Raw genomic sequence first — 20,679 nt, forward strand, 5'->3', positions numbered from 1 at the left:
TTTGGAGGTGGTTGGAGTTAAAATCTGCAGAGCTGTGGCCCTCCAGGGATTGAGTTTGAGATCAATGTTTTATACCTTATATAAAGTGCTAAAACGAACATAAAAAGTGCAAACACAAAATTCTGCATCTAAATTGAGGATTTCATTTAAAGGGATAGTTTACACAAAATGAAAATCCCCTCATCAGTTGCTCACATCCCAACTGTTTTTGAATTTGTTTCTTCTTTCGAAGCACAAAACAAGATATTTTGAATAATGTTGGAAAAAAGTGCCACTGACATCTATAGTGGGAACAAAACATACTAAAGATGTCAGGGGCTGCTTTTCCCCAAAATTTTGCAGTATATATTACTTTGTGTTGAACAAAAGAAATTAATGCAAACAGGTTTGGAACAAGTGGAGTATGAGCTAATGATGGCAGAATTTACATTTTGGGGTGAACAATTTATTTAAAGTTTTATTGCTTATGAGGCAGCATTTACTAATGACAAAAATGCCATGTTGCAGTTAAAATGTTTAAAGTTATGCAATTATTTAGCAAAATAAATAACTGTAATATAAAATAATGTATATTTTAAAATGTTTTTGTTTTACTTTCTGTGATGCAAAATCTGTATTCTCTGGACTATCTGTTCTCTGAGTAATGGTGATACTATACTATCATTACTCTGTTTTCAATTATTCTAATGTATGATTTTATGAATAAATAAAAACGGCAACGCGGTGGCACAGTAGGTAGTGCTGTTGCCTCACAGCAAGAAGGCTGCTGGTTCGAGCCTCGGCTGGGTCAGTTGGCATTTCTGTGTGGAGTTTGCATGTTTTGCTCCGGATTCCCCCACAGTCCAAAGAAAATTAATTAATTAAATAATTAAATATATAAATTTATTCTTACTTTAATACTTGTGTTGCTAAATATTTTTGTGCAAACTGTCATATATTTTCACAAAAAAAAAGAACTAGTGTGCATGTGTGTGTGTTTCTTTTTCTTTTACAGTGGTGTTTTAACAAATGTTTAAAAGTGTACATATGCTGTCAGGACTAATTGATCATATATATATATATATATATATATATATATATATATATATATATATATATATATATATTTTTTTTTTTTTTTTTAACAGTGAATTTAAATAAAATTATCAGTAGATCCTTATCTAAATAGACATTTAAAATAAATATAGGTATAATTAATTAAACAATCAATCAATAAATCAGAAGATATTAACTATTTTCGAACGTTTTACAATTTTTGTGACTCCAGAACTTTTGATCTAAGCTCTATAAAGTTTCTGAGATAATGCAATTAAAAGTTAACGTAATTAATTTCCAAGACTGAAATTTAATATACAGTAATAAGAAATCATTTTCTCCGTAATGGAGCAGATGCACTTATCTAAATTATTTTAGACATTGCGTAAGAAAACGCAGTAAACAGCGCCATCTTTTGGGGAATTCTGATAGTACACTGACATAGCCAACTAGCAACCACCAGATAGTGCCAGACAGAATATGCGGACATTTTTTTGCTATTTTGCGGAGAATTTTGTAACAAATCTGCGGATTTATGTGGAACTAATTTTAGAAGTATCATAAATTAAAACTTAATATATGAAATCAACAAATAATACATGTTTAACTTTTATTTAATGTTTACAATGCAAATCTAATTAGATCCACTTATTTGGTATCTTATTTGGTATCTATTATCTCTTATCTGTCTCCCCTAAAAGAACATATTACTTTACAAACACTATTGTAAATGAATCAAATGAACATTTTAATATTGCTACTATTATATCACAGCAATATTAGTAAAATTCATTTAAAAACCGAGTAAATATAATTTTACATACATTTACACAGGTAAATACATAGACTCAATGATGGGCTAAAAATCTGTAGAAATCTGTGGCTTCCTGCATGCACAGATTCCATGTGGGCTTAGCAATGACTGATGTAATGACTTTATTTCTATTGTGAACAACCAAACTTGACCTATATCAATATATTAATATATATTCTCAAATGTTTAATAGAATATTTTTCTATGCAGATCTTACCGTGATGACATCTCCAGCCTTTATGTTAAGACTCGTCAGGTCGTAGTTGTTGCAGTAGTCCTTCAGTGCCCTGACCTGCAAGGCTGCTGAGGCATCTGAACGGAGACATGAATGCAACAGACATAAATGCAAAATTACAGAAGACAAATATTATAATAAACATGTAAACAGGTGATCTATATTTACCTCTCATCTTACCTCGTAGCATCTGCTTGATCTCGCGGCTGGCCTGTGTGGCAGTAAACTGGTAGACGATGTCCAGCGCAGTCTGGCTGTATGTGTTTCTCACCGCTGCATTGATGCCACTCTATAGGATGAAGTTTAAAGCAACCTTGGATAATGTTCCAGATCCCACTGACTAACATGGGCCAATTGTTTCTCAGTGAAATATATAATATATATGCTTTATTTAAATGGGAGGGTATATGAGAATTAAACAGTTTACACTGACAACTTTTTATTATTTATTTTCAATGTAGAAATCTTTCAAAATCGCCCAAAAATCTTATTAAGATGCTAATTTGTGTTTAAAGGATGAAGAGTTTGACATTACTTAAGGATGAATAAATAAGAATTGTTTGTGAATTACCTATAAAAACTAAAGTAAACTACTAAACAAGCTTAATCTAGTAAAAACTCTTGTAATATAAATGAAACAATTGTAATCTAAAATTAGTTTTTCTCAGTCACGAATCATCCTTGACATTTGCAAAACAGTATTTCTCAAGACAACATGTACAAATAGCAAAACACCATGGATTACCAGCAATAGCCTCAAAATCCTTCATCTCTCAAACATAAATACAGTATGTGTGCCAATGAACATGTCAGTGCCATCAGAATGACATTGTGCCCGGATAAGACAGTTAAACTGCTTAGTCATGTTGTCAATATCATGATGTACTCTTGAGGTATGTTCTGATGTAAACTATGGCTAAAGTTTTGATGACAATTATTGTAAATTGCAGGTTACACCTTAGTGTATGTAGGAGTTTTATTGCGAAAAACTGGACAGTTATGCTTTTACTGTTTGTGCTGTAATTTCTTGACAGACAATGTCATTGGGATAGACAGCACTACATAGCACAAAGGAAAAAAAAGTAGAATGGGAACAGAACAATCATGAGGTTTGAAAAAAAAACTCTAATGGAAATGTATTAAAATATGCTTGACATATTATAACAACTAGTTCAAGCAATTTGCATGTAAAAATTTATGCTATGAACTAATGCCTACATGCTGTGGGGGTTGAGACTATTCAACAAAGATCATTATAATACATTTCGACCAACATGACATAAGCAGTTGAGTTGATAATGTTGATTAGCACATAATCTTGTTTTGTACAAAACTGTACATAACGCAAATGCTTTAGTACAGCTTTTTGACACAATGATCTGAAGATTAAACGAGTAATTTTGAGAATTCTGATCTGAGAAATGTACTGTAATGAAGCAACTGAGAAATACCGTAAATGCACTGCTCACTAGCTGTGTACAATTATGCACACAGAAGTATAGTCAGTTATGTTTAATATAGGATAGTTCACCCAAAAATGAAAATTTACTCACCCTAAATGGTTGCAAATCTTTATGAGTTTCTTTTTCTCTGTTGAGTACAAAAGGTAGTTTAGAGAATGTTGGAAACCGGTAACCACTTATATTCATATAGGGGGAAACTATTGATGTCGATAGCATTGGCAACCAGATTCCAACATTTCTCAAAATATTTCTGCTTCTGTATTTAACTCAAACATGTTTGAGACACATAAAGGGAGAAAAACTGCTGACTATTTCTTTATTTTGTTCCCTTGAATATTCATTTTTTTTGGTGAACTATCCTTTACTTGATCACAAATCGCTGTTTTCACAAACAGTAAAGTTTGATGGATGTGTTAATTAATTTCATTTTTTTCAACTAATGTTTTTATATATATATATATATATATATATATATATATATATATATATATATATATATATATATATATATATATATATATATATATATATAAATATATATATATAAATTCCTGCTTTTGTTCGATGAGGCACTGTGCTGCTGTTGTTCTGCACTAAATTCGCTCTCCCCTTACATCCAGCAGGAGGCGCACCACATCAGTCTTCCCACACAGCGCAGCTTCATGGAGGGCAGTGCCCGCTTTGGTCTGCCTGTTGATATCGATGCCAGCCTGGATCAGCAGTCTATTGAGAGAGGATAAAATTAGAAACTAGTTTGACGCAACCACTGAAAAACACTGTGATCAAACTGTTTACGCATGAGATTCGAATTCATGCCATGGTTTTATTTCCAGTTAAGCTTGCTATAGTTCTCAAGTCATCATCTTGCAGAAGAGGTTTATTTCCAACTAATTAGTACATGACTCGTCAGTCCTCCGTCTTGCTTATTATACAGTTAAAAATAGGGCTCATCCATGACTATCTCAGAAAAACTGAAAGATAAACAGCAATGTATTCACCAGGTTTTAGGCATATACAGAGGAAAATGAACACAAAAGATGCTCAATGGGTTACAAAAAAATATTAAAAAGACTACTAACCATTTTACCCATGTTTATGGCTAAAGATGATGCACCAATGTTGATATTTCATAGCAAAGATATAGCATTTCGCTAATAATTTTTGTCTTCCTCAGAGATATATTAACCCCATGACTGGCCCAACTATATATATATATATATATATATATATGTATATATATATATATATATATATATATATATATATATATATATATATATATATATATATATATATATATATATACACACATACATACATACATACATACATATATATATATATATATATATATATATATATATATATATATAAAAAATATATATATAAAAAAAAAAAATATATATATATATATATATATATATATATATATATATATATATATATATATATATATATATATATATATATATATATATATATATATATATATATACAGAGCAAGTACATTTTCACAGTATGTCCGATAATATTTTTTCTTCTGGAGAAAGTCTTATTTGGTTTATTTTGGCTAGAATAAGAGCAGTTATTAATTTAAATTTAAAAGACTTTTCACGGTCAAAATTAGTAGCCCCTTTATATACTTTTTATTTTTATTTTTGATAGATCATCATTCGATATACATGATCATTCTGTAATGTAACAAAGCAAGCAACCCCTAATATGCTAAATCTGTAATTACAAACGCGGCATTTATTTATTCATTTATTTTCGGCTCAGTCCCTTCATTAATCTGGGGTAACCAGGGTGGAATGAACCGCCAGTTTTGCACTACATTATATAATAATAAGTGTACTGTATATACAGTACATTTTCAACTTAGAATGAGGCTAATCTGTGCTTTTAGTAATGGCAATGCAAGAGTGTGTAGTAATCGTACACTCAAAATATAGGCACCCATTAAAACACAGCTGTTTGTGGGGGTCTGAGTGTTGTAAATATAAATACTGTATATGGGATATGCAGACAATAAGGTGAACCACAAGTTTTCTCATCTATTTTCTCTTTGACTCACACATAAGTCTTTAAAATCTATCATCAGCAGTAAAAGTCAGCATGCAACAATTTGAAACGAATGTCCAATATTAAGAATAATATGAATAAAATAATCTCTCTCCATCTTTGCAAACTTTTACAAACTTCCTATCACTACCACACAAATAAATAACTGAAAATGATTGCAATGCAATTTGTGCAAAAGTCCAAAACACAGACAAAAAAGTAAAACAATTAGAAATCCTGCACTGAAAGCAAGAAAACAGCAAGTTCCAATGTATAGCCTTTTGACCAGTGCATCTCCAGTATTAAAATGTTCCCATTAGGCATCTGAAAAACATTGCAAAACTCAATCAGCCTCCAAAACACAGAAGGACCTCTACTAAACAGATCACAACCTACTGACACTAGAGTAAATTGAATTACGGCAGCGGGACATTAGCAAACACAGGTGGCCTGAGTCATGAATTCAGAGAGGAGGATGGGGGGAAAAGTGGAGAACTTGGCCCTGTCGCTGTATCAGACACATCCCCCTATAATTAGCTCCCAAAAGGACCAGTTCTAGCTCCACATAATGCCCTCTCGTGCTTGACCTCGCTTTGGAAAACGCAGGAGATTAAATAACATATTGATTGGCCACACATTGTTTGATTGTGCGCCAGGTCGTCACATGGTATTGGCTCACAATGAAATCCGGCGTTTCTGCTGATGGGCAAATGGCCACATTCATCTGTTAATTAGTTACGAGCGCGCTAACACAAGCACATGACACTGAGTTTAGGAGACAGCGCTTTTAATGTGAAGGTAACAGCTTTGGTTAGAGGTGTCATGAACCATTTCTTTCACAGATATGAACAACAAATGAAGCCTGCTTTCATATTTCCCTCACTGCATCAATCTATTTAGGGCTGGCCAATGCCACCGGCCTCTGGGGTTGCTGGATTAATGATGTAATTAACAGTCTTGCGATAGCCTGCGCTCTGTTGCTATAACTTGCACATGCACGTGGCCTATAATGAGCTGCAGGCTGATCAGACTCGTGCAGGACTGGAGAGAGATGGAGGTGGAGGTACTGTGCGAGCACATGAAAGGCTGCCTGCCATGGGTCATTTTCTAATGTGTGGCACAGCAACACTTTCAATTCAAGTAAGCTAATTAATGCTGAGGGTCAATAGCCATGTTTCCATTCAAAGTCTTGAGTTTAAAGTGTCTCAATTATACATTTTCAAAAATGACCTCTTATGCTGTGTGTAACATCATTTTAATTGAATAAAAAACACCATGTGAATTTTTAAATCTGAAAGTGCAGTGTGTTAAAGTTTATAAATTGTTTCTATTCTGAGTTCTCTTAAGTCAGGGGTCACCAACCTTATGGAAACTGAGAGCTACTTCTTGGGTATCGTTTAATGTGAAGGGCTACCAGTTTGATACACACTTCCTAATAACAAATTTGCTTAATTTACTTTTAATTATATGTTATTAATAATTAATGATATTCATCTATGTGAAGACACTGATCATGTTAATGATTTCTCACAATAGTTGTCAACAATGATTGGAAACAGATAAATATCAACCAATGCAAGTGTGATTTAAAAATTGTAGCTACAAAAAAATTAGATGCAGCTTACTGGTATGTGGTGCTATGGTAAGCTAATTTAATAACAGGTCCACGGGCAACTCATGTGATCCTCGCGGGCTACCTGGTGCCCGCAGGCACCATGTTGGTGACCCCTGTATGAAGTACTCAAAATATGGCTTCTCCACCACTTGTATATCAATAACTAAATCAAAGTTTCTCCATGAAGGCAAATAACGCTGCTAAAAAACAAATAACAACTGATGACATAAGTTCTAATGGTTTTGTAGTAATTTTAATGGTAATAACTAGACCCACTCTAAATCTGCGCACGAAGAATTCCGCAGATTTTTAGCCCATCATTAGTTCTGTTTATTTACTTAAGTAAATGTGTGTAAATTCATATTTATTCAGTTTTTAAATTAATTTCAGTAATATTATGGACTATTATGAAAATGTTCATCTGATTTATGTACAATGCAGTTTGTACAGTAATATTTTCTGTCTTTTACTAGATATATTATATGACAAACTTGCTTTATTTACCAATTAAAGTGAATCTAATTGGATTTGCATTTTAAACATTAAATAAAAGTTAAAAAGGTATTATTTCATATATTAAAGTTTTAGTTATTATACTCCCAAAATAATTCCACAGAAATCCGCAGACTTTTACCAAAATTCTCAGCAGAAATAGCAAAAAATGTCCGCAGATTTCATCTGGCCCTAGTCATAACGAAAATAGTGAGGGTTTTTATGAAAACTGTATTGTGGGCCTCTACTGGTAAATATTTGCCTTTTATTGTTGCCATGGTAAAAACAAGAACCTCTAATAGAAAATGTCACAACATACAGTACATGCATCTCTTAAACTAAGCAGATTCAACATGATGGTTTTCTTATCCAAAAATATCTAATGATTTGAGTATGGATGCTAAAGTATGACCAAGCAATCAAGCCGTAAAAGCAATAAGACATCAATGAAGTATCAGTAGTTGTTTCTTTTCTTGGGCACACTTTATTTTGATGGTATGTTTGTTGAATTTAAGTTACATTGCATCTACATGCCAGCTAATTCTCATTGGATTATAAAGTAGACTGTTAGGTTGGTGTTAGGGTTAGTGTAAGTTGACATGTACTTGCAAAGTTTCTTATAGTGAGTTAAATGTCTGTTAAAGGTGCAGTATCAACAGATATTAAGCAGACAGTCTACTAATACTTAATTGGACCATCAAAATAAAGTGTTTCCCATTTTTTTTTTAACTTTTTTTCTGATTGCTCTTGATGTTTTAAGGTTGCGAAAACTGCAGATATACCAGTTAAGCAAAGAAGTGGTGTTTTATTGTTTGTTTGCATTGTTAAAAAGTATTATTGCAACTTTAAGACATGACTGATTATTTATATTTTTATTTACGTTGTTTTTTTTAGGACAACAGTATCTCCAGCCGAAAAGATATTCAAATATGCATTTTTAGGTTGAACGAATTCCGTGTTTTTGAACTTATGAAGAGAAGCAGAAACCAATAATTCATTTGAATTATTTAGCCTGACATGTTTACTCCTCCAAAATATTTTAAAAAGTTTCTACTGTGTTAGAAGGGGGAAAAGGTTTTGTTTTTTACCCAGACATTAAAAAAATAATATAATTTAGAGGTATAATCACATACCGTAAACCTGTAAAGCTGTGATATTTTTATCCCGGGTTATCATACTGTCAGAATCTTATACCGGCCCATAGTGTCAACCATTCTGGGAGATATCTATACACATCATTTTGATGATAGACTTTAGATCACATGGTAGGTCTGTGCTCTACTTAGACTAACTATCCAATCACATTATTTGAAATCACATCACTTTTTTTAATGGGCAATGAATAATTTATTTGGTTTATATGTTTCCAATGTAGTTGAAATTCGGAATGCTTATTTTGATAGCCCACATTACTATTCTTTAGGTGAACAATCAAACAAGTTAATGCACTGTAAAAAAATGCTTGTTTTGGTAATCTTCAATCAAAGACTGATCTTTTGCTTCTGTGTTAGGTATGTCATACTTTCTGTGTTGGCGTCATTTTGATGCTTTAGCCAAAATGACCACGCTCCTCTTATCATTACTTTGCTGCAAGGGTATAAACTAAAAACCTGTCTAGTTCATTTCAGTTGGAAGTACATCAACATACTGTAATTAAAGTCTCAGCAACTTCCAGTTCACACAGACATGAATAACACAATGTTTCAATGCGCTGTACTTTAAATAAAATTGTATTATGTTTTATTATGACCCTTGACAATAAATGAGTTTGACACTCTTGCACTAGAAAATAAAATGACAAACAGTCACATGCTGACTGTAGCCCTGACACCAAGTATTGATCTATATTGGCAACTGCACTGATAGTGGTGTTTGCTACAGGGCTAGATACTGAGCCTGTTTACACATCATCATACTCACAACCTGAGAGTTTACATTTAAAATGTAGTTTAAGTTTAAAAAAACAATACTAGACAATGGGTAAAAAAAAAAACATTTAGTACACAATGCATTGTGAACATGCCCATCTGTGTACTGTTCCTCAAAATGTCTGACTTGCAGTGTGGCACGAGGATGGTACAAGAAACAGAGGACGTTACAAAACACCTCTGATCTTCCTCTCATCTCTGCCTGATCATGGAGGAGGGCTGCCTGTCACAATGATGGATGGCAGTGCACTGCATTTGGAAGTGGATGGGCCTGGTATCCCAGAGGAGACAGCCAGGTATGTGCACACTCAACCATGCTCACATTCCTATTGGGAAGAGGGAAAGCTGCCCTTCATCAAGAGCATATATGGCAGGTGGTGCTGAGGAGGACATCACTTATACAGTTTCTGACTCTTTTGGACATCAATGCACAAAATGCACCGCTGAGCTGAGATCTGGAGCGATAGATTTCTAATCCAATGCAAACAATTGCATAAGGACCTCTGGGCATTCATGTGATAATGCAGTGGGAAGTCATATGATAATTGACTTATAGCTCATCAAAGAGTTTCTCTAATTAGCTGGTTTAAAGCTCCAGGCTTGTTCTGATTATTCTCAGATCTCATAAAACACACACGCACACAGATCAACGGCTCAATCAAGTGTGGAAATGAATGGTGGGAAATAAAATGAAATACATTTTTTTCTTATTTAATTTAATAAAAATGTATTTTTTTTACAATTAAATTAAATTAGATTTAATTTAAACATTAAATTAAATTACATTTATTTAATTATACAATTAAAGATATTTAGCTTAAAAATTAGGCAAAAATAAAATAAAAACATTTAAACTAAATTACATTTTAAAAATGTATTGAAAAATAAACAGAACTAAACAATAAAATAGATGGTGGAAAATAAAATAAAACAAAATAACATATTTTTATTTAATTTAATAACATTTTTTAAAAGTCTTTAAAATTAAATTTGATTATATTTGATTTTAGATAAAAAATTTAAAAAGTAAAATAGTACTAAAATAAATTTTACTAGTACTAACTAAATTTTACTAGTTAAAAAATAGTATATTTTTTTAAATAAAGTTAAATTAAATAAAAAAAACTATTTAAATAAATAAAAAATAATAATAAAATAAAAAACAGAACTAAACAATAAAATAGAACTAAAAAAATAATTTAACAAAAAATAAATAAATAATAAAATAAATAAATAAATAAATAAATAAAATAGAACTAAAAATTAAAATAAAATAAAATAAAATAAAATAAAATAAAATAAAATAAAATGGTGTTTCATTCCACTGTGGCAACCCCTGATAAAGACGAGACATAGCCAAAGGAAAGTGAGTAAAAAAATATAGTAAAATAAGGTAAACAAATAATTAATTTTAATTAATTCATTAAAAATTTTAATTCCTAAAAGTAATTAATAAAATTGTATTCACAATAAAATAAAAAATTTTTTTTCCAGTGCGACAACCCCTGGCAAAGATAAAAGCAAGACGAAGGAAAGTGAATGACAAAAAACAAATAAAATAAAATAAATATTATTTTTTCATATTAAGCTACAGAGCATAGCAAATTTGACCTCCTGGTCCAATGTAAAAAAAAAAAAAAAAATTTACAAAAATAAAAATAAGTAAATAATAGTGACAAAAAAAACATTAACGATAATAAAAATACATTTTAAAATGTAACTGATATAAATAATTACAAAATACAGCCAACTGGATCTCTTTGCAATTAATTTAGCACTAGCAGAGCATACAGTAAATGGCTTTTGCTGACCCTGACGCGATATATAGATATTGAACTACATGTTGAGTGACTGAATGTTTCCCCTCTGTCCTGAATGGCAGTAAATTCAGAACTTCTGACCTGCATCCTCATCACAGGCTCATCGGCTGCTTATTAGCGTCAGTGAGAGAGAGCATGTCTGTTTGCAGGGTCTCACTTCATCAAGCACATGGATCCATTAACACCCAGCTTCACACATCACACCAGTGGCTCATAATGTCAACTTCCATCAATATGACACAGACTCTCTCTCTCCCTCCACATCTCCATCCCTGGGCTCCAGTCACTGTTTTACAATGCTATGATTATGTTTATGACCACAAATAAAACATCCTTTTTATTACAGTAACACTTTACAATAAAGTGATGTTAGTTAATGTTAGTTAATGCATTTACTAACATGAACAAACAATGAACAATAAATTTATTACAGTATTTGGTCATGTTAGTTAACGTTAGATAATTTGAATAAAGTTTACTTCACAGTACATTAACTAATTTTAACAAAGTATGAATTTGCATGTTAATGCGTTAGTAAATGTTGAACTACGATTAATAAGTGCTGTACAAGTATTGTTCAGAATTAGTTCATGTTTGTAAATACATTAACCAATAAAACTTTATTGTAAAGTGTGACCCTTATCACTTATGATGGAAAGTGCTGAGGGATTCAACATTGAAATGACCTTATTCCTCAAAACCAGTATATTTTGTCTTATATATACAGTTGAAGTCAGAATTATTAGCCCCCTGGATAGTTAGTCCCCCTGTTTAATGGAGAGAAGATTTTATCAACACATTTCAAATAACTGATTTATTTTATCTTTGCCATGACGACAGTAAATGATATTTGACTAGATATTTTTCAAGACACTTCTTAAAGTGTCATTACAATATTCTTAAAGTGCACTACACTTATAATCAGTGGTCAATACAGCTTAAAGTGACATTAAAAGGCTTAACTAGGTTTATTAGGTTACCTAGGCAGGATAAGGTATTTAGGAAACTCATTGTATAACGATGGTTTGTTCTGAAGACAATCAAAACAAATTGACCTTAAAATGGGTCTTAAAATGGGTTTTAAAAAATAAAAACTGCTTTTATTCAAGCCGAAATAAAACAAATAAGACTTTCTCCAGAAGAAAAAATATTATCAAACATACTGTGAACATTTCCTTTCTCTGTTAAACATAATTTGGGAAATATTAAAACAAGAAAAAAAATCTAAATAGAAGCTAATAATTCTGACTTCTACTGTATACGCTGGGCTGTTTTTCAATATTAATTGCGTAATATTTTTCTTAAATATTACGCAATTAGAGCTGTAAAAATGCTGTAATTCTTTAACAAGCTGCATTTTTGAGCTGATTATCCAATGTTTTTCCATGTAAAATTACACTTGAATAACATATCAAAAGTCATATTATAAAAAATTAATTCTTGTTGCTGACTTAAAGGTTTTAGTTCAATGGAAAATAAACTTTTCTAGTCATCTAAACTTACATTAGTAAATGTACTGTTTCCATTTATATTTACTGTTTCACCTTCACCTTTCACCTTCTGTTTATTTTCAGAGGCAAGAAATCTTATTCGTTGTCAGTGAATATTATCATAAACGTTAGCTAGGCAACATCAGATTCACAGAGGACTTCAATCGAAAGGCTTTATTTTAACGATCTAGGCGCAAAGTTAAAGCGCATGACGCAAAATCATTAGGGGCATGTCTGAATCCACTATTGATATTTACAAGGATGGAAAAATATGCTCTGTGCCATGGCGCATGGTCTAACAGGGTTGTGCTTATTCTCTTAATGAGCTATGGGTGTGTTTTGAGCATAACATGCATTAAACCAATCAGAGTCTCATCTCACATTCCCTTTAAGAGAGTTGTGTACCACTTTTACCACTTCCAGACTTTGTAAGTAGTAAAAACTGATCACATCACTAGCAAGAAAAGATAAAGCTATTTGAGTACTGCTGTACATCCTGTGTGTATTAAGCAATGTGTAACCGTTTGGACCATATAAGCGCATAACTAACACGCTCTGCTTTGGACTTTAGACCTGCTTTCAGCTGGTCATCTGCGGAGGCTATTTCAGATTCTCAAAATCGCATCGCACCAACAATGCGCCTTAACACATCTTTTTTATAGACCGGCACAACCATGAGTCCATAAAGAGTAAATAGCAACCAATCACACCAAACTTGTCTTGCGCCTTGTTGTGCCGGGTGTATGGTAAGACCCAAAGTCTTTTGCACTGCATTTTTAATGACAAAAGTCGAGTAAACAGATGTTCATCCTGTAAAAAACGCATCCCTAGATATGCTAGCATAACCAAGGACCCCTGTTAATAACAAAGTAATTAAAGTTTGAGTGTATTTGATATTCACTATTCATAAACTATAATGTTTTAATAATGTGCCTAAACTATTATTTGACAATAAAACAAACTAAAGTCAGGATAATGCATTTTTCTAGTAATATAAGAACAATGTTACTTCATAGTTACTTTTATGTGCATTACCTGATTAGTTCAATTATATTTTGATTTCATGTGCATTTGTCCGTTTGTGTTCTGCTGTTCGGTTGTTCTGTCATAGGATAATGTTTTTTTAAGCATTTTATTTTATATGTATTAGGATTGTATTGTTTTTTCTTCTTTTATATTTTGTTGTAGTTTTATAAAATACAAAAAACACATAAGCAAACTTTAAAAAAATGCATCTCTAATGCTACTTCTCTTTTATCTGGTCTCATTTAAATATGAACAATAATAAATAAACATAGGCTCCTAAGTCCATTACATGCAATTTTAAAATAACACAAAAATTGCAACTTGCAGTTTATTTATACACATAGGTTAATTTCAAGTCAAAAGATAGTAGCATTTTTAATTTAAAAAAGCACAAACATGGAAAACAAAATTAGTATTCTAGGCTCATGATGATACACTCATTAATTCATTCATTTCTTGTCGGCTTAGTCCCTTTATTAATCCAGAGTCGCCACAGCAGAATGAAGCGACAACTTTTTACGCAGCGGATGCCCTTCCAGCCGCAATCCATCTCTAGGAAACATCCACACATACATTCACACACACACTCATACACTACGGACAATTTAGCCAACCCAATTCACCTGTACCGAATGTCTTTGGACTGTAGGGGAAACCGGAGCACCCGGAGGAAACCCACACAAATGCAGGGAGAACATGCAAACTCCACACAAAAACGCCAACTAAGCCGAGGCTCGAACCAGCGACCAAGCGACCTTCTTGCTGTGAGGCGACAGCACTACCTACTAACCCACTACTTTGCCCATGGTGATACACTGAATGAAGTGAAATGAACGGCTTATCCAAGAAACTGAACATTACTGTTAAGAAGCAATTTTTCATTTTGAAGTGAACTAACCTTTTAAGGGGCAGATTTACGACACAGGGCAAATTAGCTTGAGACAGCAATTCCAAAAAAGCACAGATCAGAGTATAAAGCTCTGCAGGTGGTCTACTGAAAATGCAAAAGTGAAAGAACAACAACTTGTTCCTATCATGACAATGAGCACCACAACATATCACAGCATGAATAAAGTACAAAATGGGTTAAGAAGAAGGTATTAATCAATAATAAAACACCACAAACCTTAGTAAATCACCTTGCATGAATAATTTAAACACTCCCCTCCCAAAAATTGTACATGTGAAAAGAAAATGCCTAAATGCAGTAACTACGTTCATATGCATATGTGACATTTTCTTATGCTGGTGCAAACTATTAGTCATATCTGGGCCTAAAAAATTAATTTAAGTCCATCAAAAGAACTAATTCATCTTTTAAAAATGTAATCTAAGCACATTTCTGAAAGCTTAAGCACCAATAGTACAGCATGTTCTAGCATTACCAAAATGATTAGTTTAATTACCAGAGATTAAATGAACAGAAACGATGTGTACTGTAGTTTAAATGCAATGCAATATGTTTTAAATGAAAGCATCTTCTTAATGTATAAGAATACATGTAAACAGGATTGGATTTGCATAGTCAAACTAACAAGCATACATTATTCAGCTTTATCAAGTGCCTTGCTGTTGTAAATATGCTCTGAAATTAAAGAGCCCCTATAGTGGGTTTTTTAAAAATGAGCTTCCATGTAGTGTGTAACACAGATCTAAGTGAAGTGAAATATCCAGCTAAGGATTAAATCTGAAAGTGGACAGTTTTTAAAACTATTGATTCATGAAAAAAAGAGTTGACTCATAGTGGTTAGAATGAATCGTCTTCATAACGAGTCTTTAGCCGTTTCGGCTTGACGTGACTACGAAGTTGTTATGGGCCCAAACCCAGGAAAATTTAAACCTGCGCCCCGCCCACTAACATGGCCGCCAAGAAAAACAGATCCTAAAGTCATAAGTCAAGAAGACGCTGTGCTTACCTGGATATTATTGGAAGTGTGAGGGGAAATAATTGATTTAGCAGTCTACACGCTTACAGTGGGCGATTGATTCGTTTGTTAAAGGCAAAATCAGAAAAGACTGGTGTATGAGACTTGTGAGAATTGGCAGGCAATACACCAGGGGTGCGTGCAAAATAAGGCCAGTTTATTAGGCACAAAGGCAACCTGCTACACGCTGGTGAGCACTACAACCCCCTGGCTGGGGATGGGATCTTTAGGCAAAGCAGAGTACAGGTGAGCCCTGAGAACATATAACACTTCACGCAAGAGGTGCCACAGCAATAATTGCAAATAGAAATGATCTAAGTTACAGCTGAGAAGGGAAATCATGCTCAGTAAATGATGTGCACGCTATCGGTTTCATTTTCACTGGTAAGTGCCGTCTATCCTTCCTGTGCGGGGGTTATGATGGTCACAGGGTTATCGTGCAAGCCCGTCCACCGGGGGCTTGACAAACCACGCTGGGCATTTGTCCCGCACTGGGCATTTGTCTAGCTCTGAACGCTGTCGACCAATCACAACAGGCTGTCCAATCAGTGCAGATTAGCTTTGCGCTAAGGAGGGGTTTGGGAACAAATGAATCGCTGAACGATTCATATGGGAGTCGCTGGGATAATTGGGTAAAAATAAATGCATATTATAAGACCATCAAAGTGTTTTTTTTTTGACCTTGCGTGCATATCAGTATGTTCTTGGAGACCCATATAACGAAATATGATGCTTTTTCATGTATAATATGGGCTCTTTAAGTAAATTTTGTCATTAACTCAACTTTTATTCATTCTAAACCTTTGCTAAACAAAAAAGAAGATATTTAATAAAAGCTAAAAACATGTAACCATTGACTCCTATAGTATTTGTTTTGTTATGGAAGTCAATGGTTACAGGTTTTCAGCTTTCTTCAAAAATGTTTCCTTTGTGTTTATCAGAATAATACAGTTAAGGGTGAGTAAACAGTGAAAACATTTTCATCTTGGGGTGAACTACCTATTTAATGTCTGATAAAAACACTAATATATGAAATGTGTCCTCAGAGTGGTCCTCATTTAGCTATAGTGTATCTTTCTTCACAATTATACTTGATTCAGGTCTTCACTCTTAAAATTGATCTTAAACTTTCCCAATTCCATTCCAGAACTAATACAAGCTTCAGTCAATAAAAACAATCTCTGAGTCTGCTTGCACTGAAATCAATGCATTCCCCTGTTGTTCATGCCACAGAGAGAGTATGTATTGTTTCTTAAATCATACTGCTGTGGACTGTAAAGCAGCAGCTCATCAGGCTTTAACTGGAAACATATATATTTTTTCATTAAAACAGCAGATTTGAAGGTGTGTTACGAGAGATTTGTACTTGTGATGTTTCCTTGCTTGTAATATATGAGGTGCAAATCGAATCAGTGTAAGAATAACAAGCACTGTTATGCAAATTATCATTACTGACTTCAAATTAACACCTGACAAACAGCAAAACTAAGTAAAAATCTGCACCAGCATGCATATAAAACAGCAATACTTAACGAGTTAAATGCGATGAATGTTGTAGATATGTAAATTATAATTTGACACACAGCACTGCTATCTTTTTACATGAGCAGCTCTTGGTAACAGTGTTTTAGTAACTTGGATGAGCTCAATGCACAATTGTGCAAAAAAATTAAACAAAATAAATTTTGAAGTAAGAAAGGTTTATGAATTTGTCGACAGAACAAAAAGATTTGAAAATAAAAGCTTCCCTGTGTTGTTTCTGGCAAATAAAATCTCTACTGTGTTACATTTGAAAGCTAAGGCGAAAAAAAAATTAAAATATATTGAAACAAAGAAAATTTAGAAATTTTACTGTTGCTATAAAAAATTATTTTATTGATTTACTAATACTAATTCTGTCCATTAACTAGTGGCTTACTACCTGCCTATTATTAAGGTATTGTTTTTTTGCTCTAGGATGATATCAAGTATGATCTCATTCTAAATCTATGATAGGGATGATAACCCTTTTCAATGTGTACTTAAATCCAAAATTTTCTGCTATACCATTCCTATGGCATATATACGTTTTTTATGTTTTATTTTAAGTTTTTAAATTGTAATGAAATGTGTGTGTTTGAAACCAATGAAGAGAGCAGAAGTCAAGGATTTATTTGAATTATTTAGCCCGACATGTTTACTGCTACAAAATATCTTAAACGTTTTTTCAAAAAAAAAACAAAAAAAAAAAAAAAAACATACTGTGCATACATTGTGTTCAAAGAGGAAAAAAGTTGTTGTTTTTTACCCAGACATTTAAAAAGAATATATTTTAGAGCAGTAATTATAATACCGTCAAACCTTGATATTTTTATCCAAGGTTATCACACTGTCAGAATGTTATACCGGCCTATGCCTACTCAATGCCTAAACCCAAATATTACCCTGCTAAATAACTATTATAAGGCTGTCAATAAGTAGTTTATTGAGCTCAAAGTCTTAGTTAATGGTTTGTTGATAGCAAAAATTGCACCTTAAATCACAGTGAGACCATAATGATAATAATAAATATTGAAATGAGCTGCTTCTCAACTTGTTTTACCCATTTGTTAACTTAAATGCAAATTCAGTGATGTTTAGCCCATTACAGCTTCTTTTCAAGAATAACAGTAATTACATTATAAAAAAATAAACCAACATGAATAATTAGATGTGCTTCCCTAATTACAAATCCATGCCAACAAATGAACCTTATTAGTTTTTTGTTTTTCTTAAGAGCTATGAAAAAAACACCTTCCAAATCATTTCTCTGGTAAACAGCAGTACATTATTGATCAAGCACAGGCGATCAAGAGATGTGGAAAAGTGTGACTTCTATTCTTAGAAGCGCATCCGGTCTCTCCGCCTGAGTCTCAGGCTCACCTGATGATGTCGATGTGGCCGTTCTTGGCAGCAAGATGAAGTGGGCTGGTGCCATTGGGATCAGTGGAGTCTCCCGGTTTGGGCTCCAGCAGAGCAGCACACATGTTACTGTTCAGAAGCAGCTGGACCACCTGCAGGCCAAACAGATGACCATACCCACACACACACACACACACACACACACACACACACACACACACACACACACACACACACACACACACACACACATACTCAGAGGTCAATTAGAGACATGAAAAAGACATACAAGTAGCTTGACAGCGACCAAAAAAGCAGCATTTGACTCACCCCGACCCGACCGAATTCACAAGCCAGGTCCAGTGGAGTCTTTCCAGCATTGTCCACTATGCAGGGGTTTGACTGGTGCTGCAGAAGCATCTCAGACTGTAGGCAGGAAATCACTGCTTAGTTCATGGTTTGAGTATACAACACTTACATATCAGTTATTAGCCTGTCTTAAACAGAAAACTGTATGTTGATGTAAAATAATACATAAATGTATTACATAACATTAATGACTGTTTATCTGTAAATAAAATACATATCTTGGCTGAGTTCAGATAATCTGTAGTACACATAAATGTAAAAATGCCTTTGCAAGAATGTTAAATTCAAATACAGTATCTAGTACAGTCACATTTTGGCCATTTTGGCCAATTAAATATTATCATGATTATTTTTAAATACATATTTATTGATTTGTTCATTTACCATTAACGGGGAAGTAAATGCTTTATACATACAAATATGTAATACATATGATTTGCCTTCATTTTTCCAAAAAATTCTGCATTTCCACCCTACTTTTCTGCATTCTGTCTTATGATTTAATGTAAATGTCAGAATGGTATCTAATGAAATTTTAAAACTTGAAAAATTTCCTAAATCTTGTAAAAAAAAAAAAATACAACAATTAATTTACTAAAAAAAAAAACAGTTTTGTCTGTTAATTATTATTAAATAATACACTATTATGTTTGAGTTTGTGGAACATGATGACTTATTTGAAACATACACTGATTGGCTGTCACATTTATTTATGTGATAAGCTGCTGTACTTAATTATCATAGTTATTGAATATGGCTTGACCCAAAGACTATAGAATACACGAGACATGTCACTCGTATAGTTTCGAATAGAGAAAAGTGTAACGGTCAATATGGCGAATGAAGCCACTCGATGAATCATCACTCGATGTAGACTGGCTCAGACCACATGACAGTTTGGTTGTCAATAAACACACTGGAATCTCAACGAATACTTGCTTTAGAGACATAAGAAATATATCCACATGAAGCTTGTAATCTGTGCTTTTAAATGAACCAACTACGCTTGAAAACAAAAGGTTTCTGGTTTTGTAATCTGCATGAAACAAACCTAACTTACAGTCTATTCTGTCAAACGCACATCAATGACAGCAACTAAACGTCCACAAACTCGTAAACAGAGTAGCATTTGTTTGTAGTCATTACTGGAGGAGATTCACCATCAAGTTGTGAATTACTTCACGAGACCAGCGCGATCTTACGTGTAGAATGGCCATAAATGAGGTTGCTGTCATGATCTCTTTCTTTTCGACTGCGTGTGTACATTATGAGACAGTTGTGGTTTAATTTAATTGGTGATTCTAAATATGTAATGTAATCATAAGCTTGGCAGACAGTTTTGGAGAATTTGATGTTTCCACATTAAGACAGAATGCCCGAACATATTGCCTAAGAGGAGTTTCAAAGATGGCCGCTGAGTGAAATGAGGTGCTTTAAAGGGACTTTGCTTGACCTTAACTTTTTATATCACTAGCCACTCAGCATTTTTACTCCCTGCATTTTATTTGCTGGGAAATTACTTTAAT

The 20,679-nt window shown here is 33.1% G+C and overlaps 1 protein-coding gene across 39 annotated transcripts in view; it reads right to left on the minus strand.

Moving 5' to 3' along the window:
* The window catches only part of caskin1 (CASK interacting protein 1), a 158,106-nt gene that overhangs the window by 17,225 nt on the left and 120,202 nt on the right, over positions 1-20,679 (minus strand). For 24 of the 39 annotated variants that reach the window (XM_073944746.1, XM_009299611.5, XM_073944741.1 and 21 more), the window contains exons 5-9: positions 19,115-19,210; positions 18,806-18,936; positions 4,162-4,270; positions 2,253-2,373; positions 2,067-2,161 (exon numbers count right to left, since the gene is read on the minus strand). In XM_073944746.1, coding sequence (XP_073800847.1) covers positions 2,067-2,161; positions 2,253-2,373; positions 4,162-4,270; positions 18,806-18,936; positions 19,115-19,210 — 552 coding nt within the window. The remainder of the gene's footprint in view (positions 1-2,066; positions 2,162-2,252; positions 2,374-4,161; positions 4,271-18,805; positions 18,937-19,114; positions 19,211-20,679) is intronic. The other 15 variants (XM_073944747.1, XM_073944742.1, XM_073944743.1 and 12 more) reach the window with 1 other exon arrangement.

This window comes from Danio rerio, chromosome 3, assembly GCF_049306965.1.
Source record: "Danio rerio strain Tuebingen ecotype United States chromosome 3, GRCz12tu, whole genome shotgun sequence".
Taxonomy (NCBI): Eukaryota; Metazoa; Chordata; class Actinopteri; order Cypriniformes; family Danionidae; genus Danio; species Danio rerio.